The sequence below is a fragment of the Marmota marmota genome, unplaced genomic scaffold, assembly GCF_001458135.2.
Source record: "Marmota marmota marmota unplaced genomic scaffold, marMar, whole genome shotgun sequence".
NCBI lineage: Eukaryota > Metazoa > Chordata > Mammalia > Rodentia > Sciuridae > Marmota > Marmota marmota.
In genome coordinates, this window is record NW_025999925.1 from 10,749,396 (window position 1) to 10,766,805 (window position 17,410).

The following is a 17,410-nucleotide window of genomic DNA, read 5'->3' on the forward strand; positions in this document are numbered from 1 at the left end:
AGTGTTTGAGTGCCCCTGAGTTCAATCCCTGGTACCCACCCCCCTACAGAGAGAGAGAAAGAGAGAGAGAGAGAGAGAGAGAGAGAGAGAGAGAGGTGATCCTAAAGAGCCTTGGAGGGAGATTTATTGGCTGGCTGCCCCAAGCTCAGCCAAGTTTCTAAAGACAAGATCAAGGCAAGAAAGCGAGGCACCCTGCTTTTGGCTTATGGTCTCTCCTAGGTACCAAATATCTGAATGTGGGCCTGGCTTTATCACTATCTGGAATCTTGGTGTTTACATAAACAACATCCCCAATACAAGGATTTGATTTCAAGGAGGACTCAGAAAGAGATTTTAATTACCATTTGATTTAGGCTTGAGTGTAACAGACAGGTAAGTATAGTTATAGTTATAAAAGCTACACAAATATTTTCCCATTCAAAGACTTCTGATAGTTTTATCAGACATTGGAGAATAAGAAATAACTGCTTTCCTATTCTATTTGAATAAAAAAGAAAGAAAGCCCTCAAGAAGAATTACATAGATAGCTATAGACTCTATCCTGAATATACCTGGTATATATTTTTTTCTTTCTCTGTTATAGATAGCTGAAGGGGGAAATCTGCTCTAGGGAAAAGAAACATATATTCAAGGTGTATCATTTCAGTTATTTGACAACCTGAACTAGTGCTTAATTTTCCAAATAATAATGTTACAAGCCAAAGAAGAGACAAGGCATGCAATAGAAAGTTTTTCAGTACTGTCTATATTCTGAATAGTTGAGGCTGCCTAAGAAAGTGCCTTTGCCCTGTGGAACTACTTGATCAAGGGTAGTAATGTCTATGAATGGTATAAGAAATTGTAAACATACAAGAGCTTGAGAAACACATTTGACTAGATAAAATAAAACTTCATAATGTAAGGAATATCTGACCCACAGCTTTTTATACAGTTCTATCACATGCAAATGGTTTTATTTATGGTGAATGTTAACTATCTGCATTTCCATGGATATTAATATACCAATAGAAGCTTGTTTCTGTTCTAGTTCTCCTTTGTATAAATGTTTTGTTACTTAACTATATTATGAAAGGAGCATAGGGTAATGAAGAGATGATAAGATTTTTGACTGGCAGATCTATCACAAAGTGGTCTTGGACAACTCACTTAAACTCTTCCACTCAAATTAAGTTTACTCAAATGTAAAAACATAAATACTGATACACATCTTGAAGACATTCAGAAAAAACATCCACCCTAAATGCCTAGAGAACAAATTTCAATGAAAATTCATTTTGTTTCATTTTTCTTCTTTCTGAATGAAGTAATCTTGAGTGAAAGTTGTACTCTGATAAAAACTCTGCTTTTAACTGTGTGACTTTGGAAGAGTCACTTTCTGTATTTTGATTATACATTAAATGGAAAGGTTGAAGTCTGATTCTTTTCTAAACACTTGATGTAATAAAATTTCAGTGTTAAGAATGGTAGTATAACTAAATGGTAGGATAAACAGTTCATTACAAAAACAAGCAAACTTATTTTCAAATTGTATGATTGATAGTTACATGGCTTACTGTAGTGAACAGATAATAAAAAAGAAATGAAAAGTGCACATTTTGAGAATTGAAATGGTCCTGATGAAACTTTCACCTATTTATCATTTAAAATCTTTGATTAAGAAATTCAGAGTGAAGCTGACTTTCTCCTTCAATCACTACTATTCTGAGGTCCGGTGTTTGATACACTTTTCTAAGTAGAACCTTCCATGAGAATTATGAGGATACTTCCCTATTAGTGTAGAGAGGAAAGTTTGCTATCCTTTCCAGTATATCTAGTGTTATACTAGATATGCACCTAGGACTTATTTTGTTCTCATTGCATTAAATCATACTTGACTTCAAAGAAAAAGAAAATCCCAATTCCTTCTTTCTGAGGGCAGAAATCCTTTGTGTCAACCGATTGACCCTTTGCTCTGAAAGGTCCAATTGGAAATCTTTTGTAACACAATGGAGGGGATTCTTTCTGCATAGGGGGTGTTGTTTACATAGGGGGTGGGCCTAACAAAAAAAATCTCATGAACCCATGAAAGATTATGGTCCTAGTTCCTGAAAACATAGAAGATGATTGTTACCTCCAAGGAGTCTCTGTTTCTCAGAAAAAAATAAATAAATATTTTACTATAAGGGACACTTTGAAAGACAGAGGGAAGGGGAGAACGAAGAATGCAGAGTCTAGATTTCCGTGGAGAGATGAGGATTTGTGGTAAAGGAAGAGGATTCTCTTTGAATCCAACGAGGGATTTGCCTGGGGGTATTTCCTGTCCAGCCTTTTATTACCAGGGTCTTTGTGTATTGCGGTGCCGCCAGGCTCCCCATTGGGCAGTTCCCCGGGGAGGGTAGTGGGGAATTCTTACACTTTCTCTCTAGGACTCAGAAGGATCTCATTTTCTCAGTGTCTCTTTCAGGTTGGCAGGACTCTTGAGCCTGACACTTCTTATTTGCGACAGGCAAGCTCAGTGGGCGCATAAACGCACTGTAGCCAAGTTCTTTGCTGATTTTACAGAGTTTCCTTGCTCCTGGGAAGGATTGACTATATTCAATTGTTTTGTGTTTGCCTACCCTACAAAAGCCTGGGGGCTCCTTTCCCCTAATTCAGGACTGGCAGCACGGGGGCGGGGAAGTGGGGGTGGGGAAGGGGTGGGAAGGCAGTGGTTTCCGCGAGCACGATGTTACTGAGTGAGTCGCTGAATGGGGAGCGCTGCTGTCCCCAAGCCGATTGGTACTTCTCCTCAGGAAGAAACGCTGAGAAGTGGGAGTGCCTGGGGAGGGAGGCAGGCGGTCCCTACCACAGGCGCGGAGCACTGCCTTTCCGCCCCTCCGCCTGCTTTCCTAGCCTGGGCTCTTAGGAGTGGTTGAAGCTGCGGAGCGCTTCTGGAGCCTGTGAATGAACCCTCCTCCTCTCCCTCCTCCTTCTCCTTGCTGAGTCTCCTCCTCGGCGCTGACGGTACAGTGATATAATGATGATGGGTGTCACAACCCGCATTTGAACTTGCAGGCGAGCTGCCCCGAGCCTTTCTGGGGAAGAACTCCAGGAGCGCGGGCGCAACAGCCGCGAACATTAGGTGCTGTGGACAGGCGCTGGGACCGGGATTTGCGGCCAGCCCCGCATCCTCCCTCATCCTTCAGCAACGTCCCGCACCCTCCACACCCTTCCCCAGGCCACCACGCTTCCTATGTGACTCTCACGGGCAACGCCGAGTTCATTTGCACAGCGCTGCGGTGAATTTTTTACCCAAACTGCAAAAAAACCGCCTTTCAAGGTAATCACGTTTCTTTTGTTCCCCCTTTAAAAGAAACTTATAGGAGGGAGAAAAAAAAAAAAAAGCCTTCAGCTCAGAAAAAGGAGGTACATTGCAGTTGGTAGAAGGATTTAATTAAGGCAAAGAAAAGTAGCTGTAACGTAAAGTTAAGGAAATATTTGCACTTAAAAATTCAGGTAACTTTCAAAGGGATTTTTGGAGACAGAAATACAGAGGGACCTTGGTGCCGAAAAGATCCAGACAAAAGAAACCCCGGGTGGGGTGGAGGTAGTAGGACTAACGGAACTGGGGGAAGGGATTTGTAGAGAAATTCTGGAAAAGTCGTGGTATCTCGAGCTGGAAGGAGGGGAGGGACCCCTGGCACCTTGATTTTGTCTTTGTTGTTAACCAGCTTGAGGCAAAAGTTTGAATGGGGGCTCCCGAGACTTGCCCACGTACAAGTCCCTGAAGCCACCTTGGTGCAGACCACCTGGTTTCCTGGTCCCTGGTGTGTGGTCAGTGCCTGCCGTTCCTGGAAAGCCACTTCTGGGCAGCTCCTGACAGTGCAACCTTATGCCTTAGCAGCCCGGGACCTGCGCGGACGTGACCCCCTCAGCCGCAGGCATTATGGGAGGGGGGCTGACCCGGGAGGTCCGGGGTCCAGGGTTGAGTCTCTTTGACGACTTGGGGGATGTCACAGTTCTCTCCCGAAGACCCTGTGTTCTTTTGTCCTGCGCGTGGTGCTCCGGGGCCAGCAGGGAAGGGGAAGGAGATGGAGATGGGGGTGGGGTTCTTGGAGCATCGCGGGGATCTTGGAGGCTACTGGGCGGGAAAGCTTGCTCTGAACCCGCAGGTATAGGCAAGAATTTTTTCTCACTCTTAGGAGAGAAATGGGAGTTGTCGCTCCCGTCTCAATAAGCAAACCAGCGCCCAGGGCTCTCTCTAGACAAAGGTGGCGCGGGGTCCCAAATCAGGGGCCTCTGGTTCCAGCCTTCTCTCCTGGATTACAGCAGTTCTCGGTTCCCTTCCATATCCCCACCCCCTCCCAGTAAAGTTGAGCAACTTTACTGGCGGGTGGAATGGCTGCGGAGTGTGTGTGTGTGTGTGTGTGTGTGTGTGTGTGTGTGTGTGTGTGTGTCGGAAGTCCCAGGGGACTCCCTCGGCTGCAGGGTCCCATAGCCCTGCGGAGGCGTGGGTGCTGCAGAGAGACTTCCTTGAGGCGAGCAGACCAGGGGCAATCTGTTGTCCCAGCTCGCTGGGTCATCGGGCGTGGAGTGGTCAGAGTGTTAGGCTATGGGGAGCGGGGTAGGAAAATAGTGTCATAGCCTAAACTATTTGCTCTCAGGTCCAGCTGCATCTCGGCAAGTCCTGCGGGTCCCTGGGAAATTCTGAGGGAGGGAGAAGTCTAACGCGCGCCTGAAAAGCTGTACCACCGGGCGCACACCCACAGCAGAAAGACCATCTCATGGCTCGTTCCCTTCTCATCTTTGTGTCTCCCTTTCTGTCTCCATCTTCTTTAACTGCCTTCCTCTCTCCCAGCCTGTGCTCGATCTCACTCCTGCGTCCCCTCCCCCACGGCTGACAAATGAATGGCTAGTGTGAAATCTCAGCCTTCTCTGTCCAAGGAGGCAGGCAGGGAGGGCGGAGCGAGGAAGGCGGTGCGCTCCCTCGGATCTGCCCCCAGCTCAGTGTTTCGGACTTGCAAAACCCAGATGTCTAGGAATGGGGAGTTTTTGGCGGATGTGGGCGCCCCCTGATGGAGAAGTCTAGCATAAGTGGAGAAGGGGCGCTCCCCAAAGCAAGAGAACCGGGCCGACTTCACAATCTTATGTTCAAGGATAGAAGGCACTCGCTTTCCTTTCGTAATTTTCCACTTCAGAATCCGCGTCGTAAATCTAGGGGTTTCGAAGAGCTGAAAGAAGAGACTTTTGTCTTTCGAGGTGCACAGGAGCCTTTTCCAGAGTTTGCTGGGCTGCACGCAGCGCTCTGAGTCCAGTCTGCCGCTTAGACTAACACAACGCCAAGGACAGATCTAGGTTTAGGGGTTCTTGACGCACAATCTTGGGAATCTTCAAGAAAGATAATACAGAATACCTACTTTTACAAATTTTAGCGAGGTCCATGACCACTTGAAACCAATGCTAAGGCCCCGCCCCAGGATATTGCAAAAGGAGGACCCATAATCTTAATCTTAAATTCTTCAACTTCAGGACGCACGTTACACATGGAAATTGAGAATTCGGGAGCCTGGAGGAAAAAGAAAGGAAAGGAAGGGGAGGGGAAGGAAATGGGACAATGAAGAGAAGGAGGAAAAGAAAGGAATGGACATGGGGTAGATGAACGCAAACTCCCGGGAACCGAAAGAACTCCTTTTAAGATTTTTGACCAAATTTCGTTTTTTCACGCTCACAAAGGATAACAAATGCATCTGGAGAGGCGTGCTGAGATGGAAGGGTGAGAAGGAACTTAATGAGCCGAGGTGGTCCAGCTCCACCTACAGGAGCTGGGGCTGGGCTGTGGGCAGCCTTCACTTACTCGGCCCGCGAGGGGGAGGAACCGCGCCAGACACTCCCCTCAGCACCGGGTTTCGCCAGCCGCCACGTGGGCTGGAGCTTCAGCTCTGGGCCCGAGACGGGTGTGACTTCCTGGGCTCGGAGACAGCTGCACAGCCGCACCGGCAGTCAATTCAGCCTGATTACCCTGGTTACAGCGGCCAATGGGGGCGGGGCGAAGCTGGACCCGGGCAGGACAGAGGAAGGCGGGGCCCTGGTCTAGCAGAGTGCAGGGAGGCCGCGCACCCAGCGCTCCCGGCCGGCTGAGCGTCTGCAGCTGGAGCAAACCCAACTTCTATTCAAATGGCGCTAAACTTTTATTAAAAGACTATTTAAGTTTTTTTTTCTCCTTTTCGTCTTGCTTCTTAGGAGTGTTAGGGAAAATGCAGAGTGGCTTTTTTTTTTTTATATATATGCATCGAGGAAGAGGTAAAGATGTACTCCAAGCCAACTCTTTTTATTTTTATTTTGGCACAAAAATGAGACGAGAGGAGCTTATCATGTACTCTATTATATTAGTTTTTAAATACATTCGAGTCTGTCTAAAGAACACTTTTAGTCAATTACAAGATTAATCACGTTCCAGACTGTCAAAGGACAAACAGAATTGCTTGGGGGCAAGCATTAAAGGGTTGTGGGTGTAACTGAGGTCCTTGTGCATCAATCAGGAGCCTTAGAGTGGGTCAGGACCACGTATGAGTTCAGAACAAATGACTGAAGTAGAGACCTAGGAGAAAGTGGCGTAGACTAGATGCTGCTAAAGTTGCATTTTAAATTTGCCTAATTCTTCTATTTTGGAAAAACTGTTTAAATGGTCTCTCCTATCACCTTAAATTCTGTAACGAATTGATCCACTTTCCTTTTGTTTCCTTCTAAAAACTGTAACCTAAGTTGTTTTAGGTGCTGCTTGGCAATTGTACAAAGCCTGTTGTGAAAATAATCATATAAATTCCTAAAACAAGATATTATGAAATTAATATAATAGGAAAGCAGGAAGGCACCATGGAAGCCACAATTAGTTTTCTGAGGTAGAATCCATTTCCAGTTTGGGGAATAAGTAACTTTGAAACCTGAGAACAGAGTGTATCAAAGAGGTCTTAAAGAGTCCAGCTTCTAGTTCTAATCTTTAAGAAAGGAACATTTTATAATTGTATATACCTGTTCCCAGTGTTCCAATAGAATCCAAAGGATTGAGCCATTACTTCCTCCAACAGGAAGTCTCCAGTCCTTAATCTTGTGGGTGGTGGAAAAGGGATAAGATATAAGACAATGACTTAGGATTTATGTAAGAGTTCAAAGTTTCATTTTTCTTGATAGATTAAAACAATTTAAATTCTTCCTAGATTAAACTAATTGCTTTTAAAAATGAAGTTTGAAAAGAAACTTCTTAGGTTTATGTGTCTACAGATGAAGATTTCCTGTTTGTCTGTCTTTCTTTCCCCTATTTGCAAATTGAAGGGTGATATCTCTGATATTCCAAGATATCTGTATGTACATACTAGTGAATTTTGTTTGGAAAGGATCTAAATAGCTAACTCAAAGCTGAATATAATTAATGTTAAAGATACAACCATTGTTCTTTCTTTTCTTACATTATTATGGTTAAGTACTCTGTAGTTAATGATTGATCACTAATTGAACATCAGAACCTGAGAGCACAAAGATCAACTTAGTCTGTCTCCCATAGTCTTATAACTAAGCTTTACTTTCCTCCTGGAGTTTAAACATTTTTGTTGACTTTATTCATGGATAAACATCAATAGACAGTGTATTTTAATGGGACATTTCTCTGTGAAGGAGTAGAAACTCTCAAGACACATGGTTCTTTTGAGGAAACAATGAATGGCTATAGTAGGTTATTTTTTCACCACCCACCTAAAGAAATCTGTTAGGACAGACAAACACTCATTGTTGGGGGTTATTTGCTCAGGTTTGAGAAAATATGCTAATTGTTGCATAGGTTTGTGCTTTACCAGAAAACACAAAGCCTGTACTCTCTCTGATTTGGAATCAGAACAAGGGAGAGTAAAGGCAAATGTCTTGGCCAAGCTCCATTTGGATTAGTGAATTTTTGCCAGTTTCCTCTTGTAACCCAGACTTAGTAAATTGTATACATTAAAATATACATGTATATATGTATAAAATGTACAAACATATGTGTATATGCAGTGTTTTCAGACCCTGCTAAGTTCTTATCACTGAATGTGCCTCTGGTTGTCTTTCAATGGTCAGAACAAAGGATCTTTGTTTAATACATTTGCCTGTTATGTTTCCTAATATAAAAGATACAAATGTAGATCTACATTTAAATTTATTTCTATACTTATTATATATAGTAGACATCCTACTTCATTTTTCTAAGATTTTTAAGAACTTTTTATGTCTATAAAATGAAATTACATATTTTATAATAAACACATATAACATTTAATAAATTATATATTTTTCACTATTATATTACTGATTTGATATTACCTGAGGTACAGCAGGGTAAACAGTAGCCTTGAAATCATAAAGTTTCAGTTTGACCCTCCAGTTAGGAAAAGCAAGTAAAGACAGAACTTCTGGATCTTTAATGTCACAATTGATTAAATTAATATGCAGTCATAAGGATCAAAAAAGTAAATACCTATGAAGGGGCTTTGAAAAGTAAAAAAGCTATACAAATTTGGGATGATAATATATTGTGCCCATGGAATTCATATTGATCTAATCCTGTAACCTTAATAATAACAGCATATCCAAGTCAGGTGTTTTTATTAAACAAAATGATGCAGAGAAGGACATACTGTCTAAACATTTTTCAGTTTTATTAATCAGAAATAAAAGTTCAGAAATAGACTCAAATGGCACAGTCATTCAGTAAAAAAGAAGAATTATTCAATAAATGATTTGGGGACAAGTGGTCAACTTAAAATAAATCAATATCTGTTTATCATTCTAAAATATTTTAAAGATAAATATGAAATGTAAGGAATGATTTTTTTTAAAAAAAGAAGTTACTAGAAAACTGATTAGAGGAAGACATGGGATTTTAAAAAAATAAACCAGGAGGAGAAAGACCTGTCCTAAGCAAAACATAAACCCAGAAGCCAAACCAGAAAATATGATAAGTCTGATTCAATAATAATTAAGTTATCTACACAAACATAGCACTTTTGGAGGCAATCTGCAACACATGTAAGACAAAGGGCTAATAACTTCAAATATAGCCAGAAAGCTTAGGAATAATTAAAATAAAGGAATCTATATTTTTTAAATGGTCAAAAGTTCTATACAGGTAGTGTCAAAGAGAAGTAGAAATTTTTTAATAATATGAAAATATGTATAGCCTCATTTATAATTAGAATAATAAGTACCAATGTTCTGCTGTACCATTTTTTTTTCATCAGTCTGCACAGTAAAGAAAAAAGGGTTTGAGAAACAAGTGTGTTGTCCAGGTTGTAGAGAAACTGAGTCTCATCAGATATTGTGGGAGTGCAAATACGTTTATCTTCTCTAAAATAGTTCGGCAATCAACTTTTATGATTTACCATCAAGTTTTTTTTAAACACATATATCCTCTGACCTAACAATTCTACTGCTACATAGTATCATATAGATATTGGTACAAATGTCCCCAAGAAGAATGTATAAAGATATACTTTGCAGCATTGTTTATTTTTCTTTTCTTGAGCCATATCCCTGGCCTTTTATTTTTATTTTTATTTTGAGACAGGATCTTGGTAAATTGCTTAGGGCCTCACTAAGTTGTTGAGGATGGCCTTAGACTTGCAGTCGTCTTGCTTCAGCCTCCTGAGTCGCTGGGATTATAGGTGTGCACCACCATGTCCACCTACAACATTTTTCTTCTTTTTTTTTTAGTTGTAATGGACACAAAAACTTATTTATTTATTTATTTATATGTGGTGCTGAGGATTGAACCCAGCACCTCACACGTGCCAGGCAAGGGCTGTACTACTGAGTCACCACCCCAGGCCTGCAGCACTGTTTTTAATAGCAAAAATTTGGAAACATCTTAAAGGTTCCTTATAGAGAACTGGTTAAATAAAAGTTGTTACTATATCCATTTATGAAAATAACAGAAAAGAAATGAAAGTAATAGAAAAATAGAATGTGGTGACTTGGAGCAAGAAAGTAAAGCACAGAACTGTTTATATTGTATGCATCTAATTATGTAAAAATGGATATATATTCACCCTTTTAACAAATATTTACTGAAAATCTTAGGCACTATGGACACAGGAGTGAACAAAACATCAAAGACTGCTTTCTTGGAATTTCTGTTATGATGATTAGAGAAAGGTAATTCTCAAACACATAAGTAAAATGATAACATGTGCTATAATGAAAATAGAACACATGAAAGGTGGAGTAATAAAGGAAGCAGTTGTCAGACAGAGAACAGTGCAGGACTGAGGGACAACAACACAAAAAAGCTTAGCCAAGCCCAGGTTCAGGAATTGAGTCTCTAGTGTATGCACTATAATCACTACTGTGACACAAATTCATGAAACTTCATGTCTAAACCACCAGATGTCTCTCTGAATTACAGCAGTTCTTCTCATGAGAAGAAGAGAGGAGTAATATGAAAAGCAATGCTCACTGCATCCACTTTGTGACCAAGGTACCCTAGACAATTGGTTGTCTAGGGTAACTAAGTAGCAGAATTGCAGACAAAACCTCTGTGTCTGCATCCTGAAGTCACCCCTTGCTCAGTTGGACTTCTCTAAAATCAAGGGAGAATACTAAATATCTGTTTAATAGAGAGGCTTGGCTCTCTCTGAGGCAGCCTATTCCTGGCATGACCCTCCTCTCTGCAGACAGTTCTCATGGACAGGAGTCCTGTTGACCTTGTCATTTTGTCTCCCAGGCAACGGAACAGTTTCAGTCATCTGTACCTTGATTGTTTGATGGCTCTTTTCTCTTCTCATTGACATTACTGAAGTAGAAGGCTAAATATAGGCACTGGTTCTTATATCTTCCAGGTCTTTCCATGCACACAGACTTGTTATCACTAACAAACAGTGCTTACAAGACAGACACGGAAGAGCAGAAGAATGGAAATGAAGGTTGGAGTGGTGCTAAAAACAGAGAGAGTCTTTGAGAGTTTTCCACTTAAAAAGATCAAATGCAGAAGACAAACAGTATATTTTAATAATCAAGGACACAAGCATAGCCTTAAGAAAATTAGAGAACTAAAACACAGACTCTGGGGAAGAAGCAATGGGAATGTGACTCTGTGGCAGTAAAAGCACTCTGACAAATTTACTAAACAGATAAATGATCATCCTTTAATTTGAGCTTTGCAAATGCCGGTGGCTACACGGACCCTAGAGTAGAAATGTTAAAGAGGCTCAGTAGGGCAGTGATGACCTCAAGCACAGGGAGGGACTCAAGGGGAGAACTGCTGCAAAATTATTGCTGATGATTGGCCACTAGGAACACAGACCTAGCAATACAACATCTTTTGCTTATTCACAAAAAGAGATCAGGACCTAGCCTAAAGACAGGAAAACACTAAGTTTTTTCTTTCTTTTTTTCGCTCTATTTTGGGGTGTGCGTGTGCACACCTGTGTGCAAGTGTGTGTTACTGGGGATTGAAAACAGGGGCACTCTGTCACTAAGCTAACCCTTTGTTTTGAGGCAGGGTCTTGCTAAATTGCCAGACTGACCTTGAACTTGGGGTCCTCCTGCCTCAGTCCCCTGCATTGCTGGGATTAAAGGCAGGTGCTACAACACTGGGCTCTTCCCTATATATTTAATGCACTGGCTTCCCTCCTCTAGTCTCAGGGGCGGTCCTAGGGCAAGTAATGAGTATATTTGTTTTACTTGTATAGTTGAAGGACCACCCCCACCTTCAAAAAATAAAGATGCTTTTATAAGTATTAAGTATGGCCCAAAGAGTTAGAATTTTGAGTATCTTTTTTTGGGTAGGAAAGATACAGAAGACCATCCTTGAATCAGGCTCACAAGTTTCTCCGTTGGTTTTGTTATGAGATTTGACACTGTAGATATTGACAAATACCAGATATGAGGTGATGGTAAATATTCAACTGGACTGATACAAATGTATTTCAAGTATTAATTAGCCCTATAAGAGGTTATTAATTCATAAGGAATTATTGGCACCAAAACAAAGGGTCAGCTTAGTGATAGAGTGCCCCTGTCCTGCAAAGTTATTCGCCCTGAAAAAGAAATGGAACTATTGGTCATGGTCAACCAACCTTCTTTAAGGATCTGCTCTGAAGGCTTTGTGGAAATATTGTAAAATTAGAAGTTTGAATAAGATATTATTCCTGAAGCCTACTGGTCTACAGAGGAGATAAAACATATTTGTAGACAATGATTCAAAGTACATAGCAACAAGTTGCAAGGTAATTTATTATAAGCACAAAATTGTACATTGCTATTGTATGTGACAACCTAGGTTATAATCTAGAGCTTTAAATAGTTTTAATTATTAGTGATATTAGGACAGAATTTGAACACTTGTAGAAACCCTGAATTAGAAATTTTTAAAAAATTCTCTAGTTTTAGGTGGGCACAATATCTTTATTTTTATTTATATGTGGTGCTGAGGATCGAACCCTGTGCTTCGAGCAGCCAGGCGAGCACTCTACACTGAGCCACAATCCCAGCCCCCCTGAATTAGTAATTTTAATAATAAATATTGAGTATTGAATCCACTGTGTTACTGAGCAAATATTTTATGGGATTACTTTATCAATTCTTATAATCACTTCATTAATAAGTACTAATGTTCACTCTTGAATTGCTGTAGAAAATTATGCTTATAAATACAGTCATTTACATCAAATCTGATAGTGGATGCAGGACTTGAATTCGGTGCTGTTTCATAGTGGAATCGAAATTTTAAATTATGCTTATAAAAGTTTCCTGGACAAAAGGAAAAAGGAAAAAGGGAGAACAAGTTTTCTTGTAGGCAAGTAGGAAATTATTAATTTATAAGTATACTGAAAAAAGTTTCTTATCTGGATTTAGTTAATACTCATGAAATACATTGTATTTAGTAGCATTTTATGATACAACCTAAACTTTCATGTTGGCTGTGAAATTGACATCTTTCTTATTATTTTTTTTTCTGAAATGTAATGTCATCGAGACGTAAGTAAAATATAAACTTGTAAGCCATATCAGCTTACTGAGATGTCTTAGAGGAAATCCAAGTGTAGAAAATATGGCATTGCTCAGTTAGGATTTAACAAAGTCTATTAGTATATCCCAGTAATTATATGATAAATAACAAACTCAGTAATCAAGGTGAATTTAGGATTATTAACTGTATGTTTTTTTACTGTGAATTATCAATTGATCTACAGATGGAAAATCCGAGATTTGTAGTGTAATTTGGTTTAAAAAATGTGCCTCAGGTCATAGTTAGAATTATAGAAGTTTACAATTACATTTTAGAAAGGTTCTAACTCTTATTTCAAGATACACAAAATAAAGCCAGATGTAGAATAATATTCAGAAAAAATAAATAGCTGTCATAAATTATGAAGTTGAATTGGAGCACAAATTGGACTTGGAGTCTTAGAACAGTTACTTCTTTTCAATCTAGGTTTCTTAGATCATAATTTAGTTGTTTTCTAAGGAAGGTCAAGGAAGTTATTTAGGGCATCAACTCAAATATGTGTCAGTATGTCTTTAGCTACAAATTACAAAAACCCTGATTTTATTTAAACTTCACTGGATATGTTAGTCAACTTTCCATTACTGTAGCAAATACCTGAGATAATCACCTTGTAAAGAGAAAAGACTTTTGACTCACATTACTGGAGCCTTCAATCCTTGATTAGTTGGCCCTTTTGGTTTTAGTCCTGTGGTATGGCAGTACATGATGGCGGGAGCATGTGGCAGAGCCAAACTGCTCACCTCATGGCCAGGGGAAGAAAGAGAGAGACAGAAAGGACCAGGGTCTCATGATCCCCTTTTGTGGCATGCCTCCAATGACTTAAAGATCTACTACCAGGCCCTTCCTTTAAGCCATCTGTCCCTCCCAATGACACCAAGCTGGGTCTAAGCTTTATCACAAGGCTTTGAGGGACACTTAAAATCCAAATTATAGCAGAGGGTTTAAACATAAAGAATTTATTAGCTCATATACAAGGAATTCAAAGGTATGGGCCACTTGAGGTCTAACACTTGAGGACTCATTGAAGCCTTGTCTTTCCTGGTTCTTTCTCAGCTTCATTCTGCGAGGCTATCACCTAGACTCAGGTGTGCGAGACAGCTACAACAGTTTAAGGAGAAATGTTCTTTCATGACAATGTCAGTGAAGAAAAGTGGCCATCTCTTCCTTTTTTTTTCTCTTCTTAAGACGAATATATCTTTCCCTGGAGTTCCCCACCCCACCCAGAGGCAGGGAATTCCTTATATTTAATCAGCCAAAATTCAACCATGTATCATTACAAAACCAAACACTGGAAAAGGAAATGAGGCCACTTATAATCTACTTAGGATATCAGAAACATCTTCTTGGAATGGGGTTTGACTTAGGCTTCTCGGAAGTACATGGCTTTACTTAGGGGGAGACACTAGATTGGAGCTGGAGTTTTGTTAGAAAAAAGAAAGAAGAATGTCTTTAAGGAAACATTCTTGGCTTCCTTGGTGGTTACTGCTCGCCTCATGGGGACTGGGAAGCAAAACAATTAGGAAAGAGAGGGGAGTCCCAGAGTCTCCTGCCAGGGTCATGCCATTGACATAAGACCACGAACTAAGTCCTCCTCTTAAAGGTTTCTTTCAACTTCCAATTGTTCCAAACTGAGGAGCAAGCTTTTCACATGTGGGACTTTAGGAGATATTTAAGATCCAAACTATAGCAGTCCCCAACACTGGTTCTTATCCTCCTCATAATTATAGTTTCATAGAAATCCAAGCTGGGAGGACACCATTTTAAGATCCATATATTGTCAAACATCTTCCTTAAAGTTACACAGTAAGTCAGAGCAGTTTCCTGGCTCTCTATGCAGGGTGTTTTCTTTCAATATTTGCTCTTGAGACTTTCAAAAAGTAGCGTTTGCTTTAAAACTGAGGGCAATCATTGTCCACTTGTGTAATCCATAGCTCCTTATATTTGTTTTTTGGTTTAACCAGCTAGAAACTCAGTGGGGTCCGTGCTCTAAAACATGCACTGAAGTCTTTACTCTCTGTTTTGATATCATGTGCCTTAATCACCAATAGGTTCCTTCTCACCTTACGTTCATCTTACTTTCAACATTTCTGCTCCATTTTTTCACCTTCCTCATCTTTTCTTGTTCTATGATCAACTTCCTGTTTCTAAATCGACTCTGTGGTTGCTTTTCCCTCTTTGTGCCAGGTCCTAGCTGATAGTTACTTAGGCTGTGGTCTCTCTTGTTCTTCCTACAGCCTACTCAGTTGTGACTATTATTCATATTCGCACTGTTATATATCCCTGAATTGGGTTATGGGATTATTTTGGTAACTACTGTCTTGGGTGACATTCAACTTAATAATCAGAGTATTGAGATAACTTTTCCTATTACAAGTTTCCTCCTGTTTTCACAATCCAAGAGGAAAACTTCTTTTACTCTTATTACATACAATGAACAAATAACATGTGATTTATGGCCTGCCATGGGTCTGAATGCTTGCAATTTACTTTTTGTTTCTCTCATGTCTAGGACAAGATGTTGATAAATATAAAAAGCATCTTATGGATGTGCTCAACTTTAATAGTAACCCATGCAATACACAAAGGTGAGTAGTGAAAATTTCTTTATTACTAACTAAAGTAAAAATTTAAATACCAGTGGGTGGAATGACAGTATGAAATCACTAGAATAAGTATTTCTTTTTTTTTTTGTAAAAAAATTATAATCTATTTAGTGCTCAAAACTTTTGGTTAAAATTGTATTAGGCTGTAAACAGTGATTTTAAATAAATCAAAATGAAATAATGAGCAGGTTGCTAACTACCCAGATTCCTCTTGAACTGTGTAAAAAGTCTCATATGGCATTGGACATATTTTGAAATTCTAACTTCTTCAGAACTGCTTCTCAAAGACTTTTCTATACGAGAAAAACAAACAAACAAACAAAAAGATTACCTGGAGTTGTGGTGCACACCTGTAGTCCTAGCTACTGGAGAAGCACAGACAGGAGGATCCCTAGTTTGAGGCCAATCAGGGAAAAGATTAAAAAAGGCTGGGGGCGCTGGGGTTGTGGCTCATCAGTAGAGCACTGACCTAGCACATGCAAGTCCCTGAGTTTGATCCTCAGCACCACATAAAAAAAAATAAAATAAAGTGTCCAACTACAACTAAAAAATAAATATTTTAAAAAAATAAAAGCTGGGAGTGTGGTTCAGTGATAGAGAACCCCTGGGTTAAATCCCCATAATACATACACACACACACACACACACACACACACACCAGATTCTTAAAAACTTAAGAGGCTAGAGTTTGAAAAAAGTCAAGAAGATAAAGAGAAATTTGACAGCAAGGATTTGTCCCTACCTTCCCCCTTTCGTTTCTTTTTAAAAGGGTAACTGGGCAAGTGCATATGCACTGTTTTTCTTAGCTTAAAATTCTATATCCACATGGTTAGGGGTCCATAATCCCAAGTTCATTATTTAAAGGACATACCAAAGAATTTGAAGAAAAGACTTTCCTGCACTTCACTGACCTTCTGTCTCTGTACACTGCATACCTAACTTCCATTTCCTTTTCATGCTCCTTGCTTCAGACTTTGTAAACTAATTTGCACATGCACATACTTTTATCTTTCCTAGTTTTTCACATGTAATTCCTTTTGCTTGCTACTCCTCCTGTTTTCCACAGCTCTGCTTTAATTCATTCTTCAGTACTCAAGGTTTGAGTGTTACTCCCTCTATCATCCATGCATCCATCCCTGTGTCCATCCATTGATTCTCTCACCCACCAACTCACTCATTTATTTACCTATGTGCAATATCTTTTAAGTACTTTTAGTTTGGAAATATTATTCTGGGTGTCTGGGGATATACCAGCAGAGAAATAATACATTGTCCTAACTTCTATTAAGCTTAATCCCCTAGGAAACAGGCATTAAGAAAATAAACTATATAAGTTTTTTTTTAGCTTTTTGTGATTGATGAAAATAGACTGAAATCATAGAGAAAGGTTTGGGTTGGGGAGAGTATTCTTTTTGAGAAAGTATCATTAAAGCTGAAATGAGAATGTTAAGGAGTAGCCAGCCATCAATATCTGGCCCTAAGTTAGGAAGATATGTAATGTGTTTAAACAACAGAAAGGTTACTGAAGTTGGAAAACAGTGATTAAGAGGAAGGTAGGGAATATAGACAGAAATAAACAGAGGACCAGCTCCTATAAATAATAACATCTAGACTAGAATTCCCTATGAATCAGGAACTGCTTTAGGTGCTTAATACTAATTCATTGAAACATTTATTATTAATGTATGATATACAGAAAACCAAGGGCTAAGTAACTTGCTCAAAGCCCCATATCCATTGAGTAGCTGAGCAAGGGGAAGAACCAAGGCCGTCTCAGCAGTGCATGTCCTTCTCCACTGTTAGGCTTTGTATATAGGGC

At 39.8% G+C, this 17,410-nt stretch overlaps 1 protein-coding gene across 4 annotated transcripts in view; it reads left to right on the forward strand.

Annotated features, from left to right (window-relative positions):
- Positions 1–2,773: 2,773 nt before the first annotated feature.
- The window catches only part of Vcan (versican), a 103,531-nt gene continuing 88,894 nt past the window's right edge, over positions 2,774–17,410 (forward strand). Inside the window, exons 1-2 of one of the 4 annotated variants that reach the window (XM_048800243.1) lie at positions 2,774–3,298; positions 15,498–15,573. In XM_048800243.1, coding sequence (XP_048656200.1) covers positions 15,504–15,573 — 70 coding nt within the window. In that variant the 5' untranslated portion in view covers positions 2,774–3,298; positions 15,498–15,503. The remainder of the gene's footprint in view (positions 3,299–15,497; positions 15,574–17,410) is intronic. The other 3 variants (XM_015497869.2, XM_015497867.2, XM_015497868.2) reach the window with 3 other exon arrangements.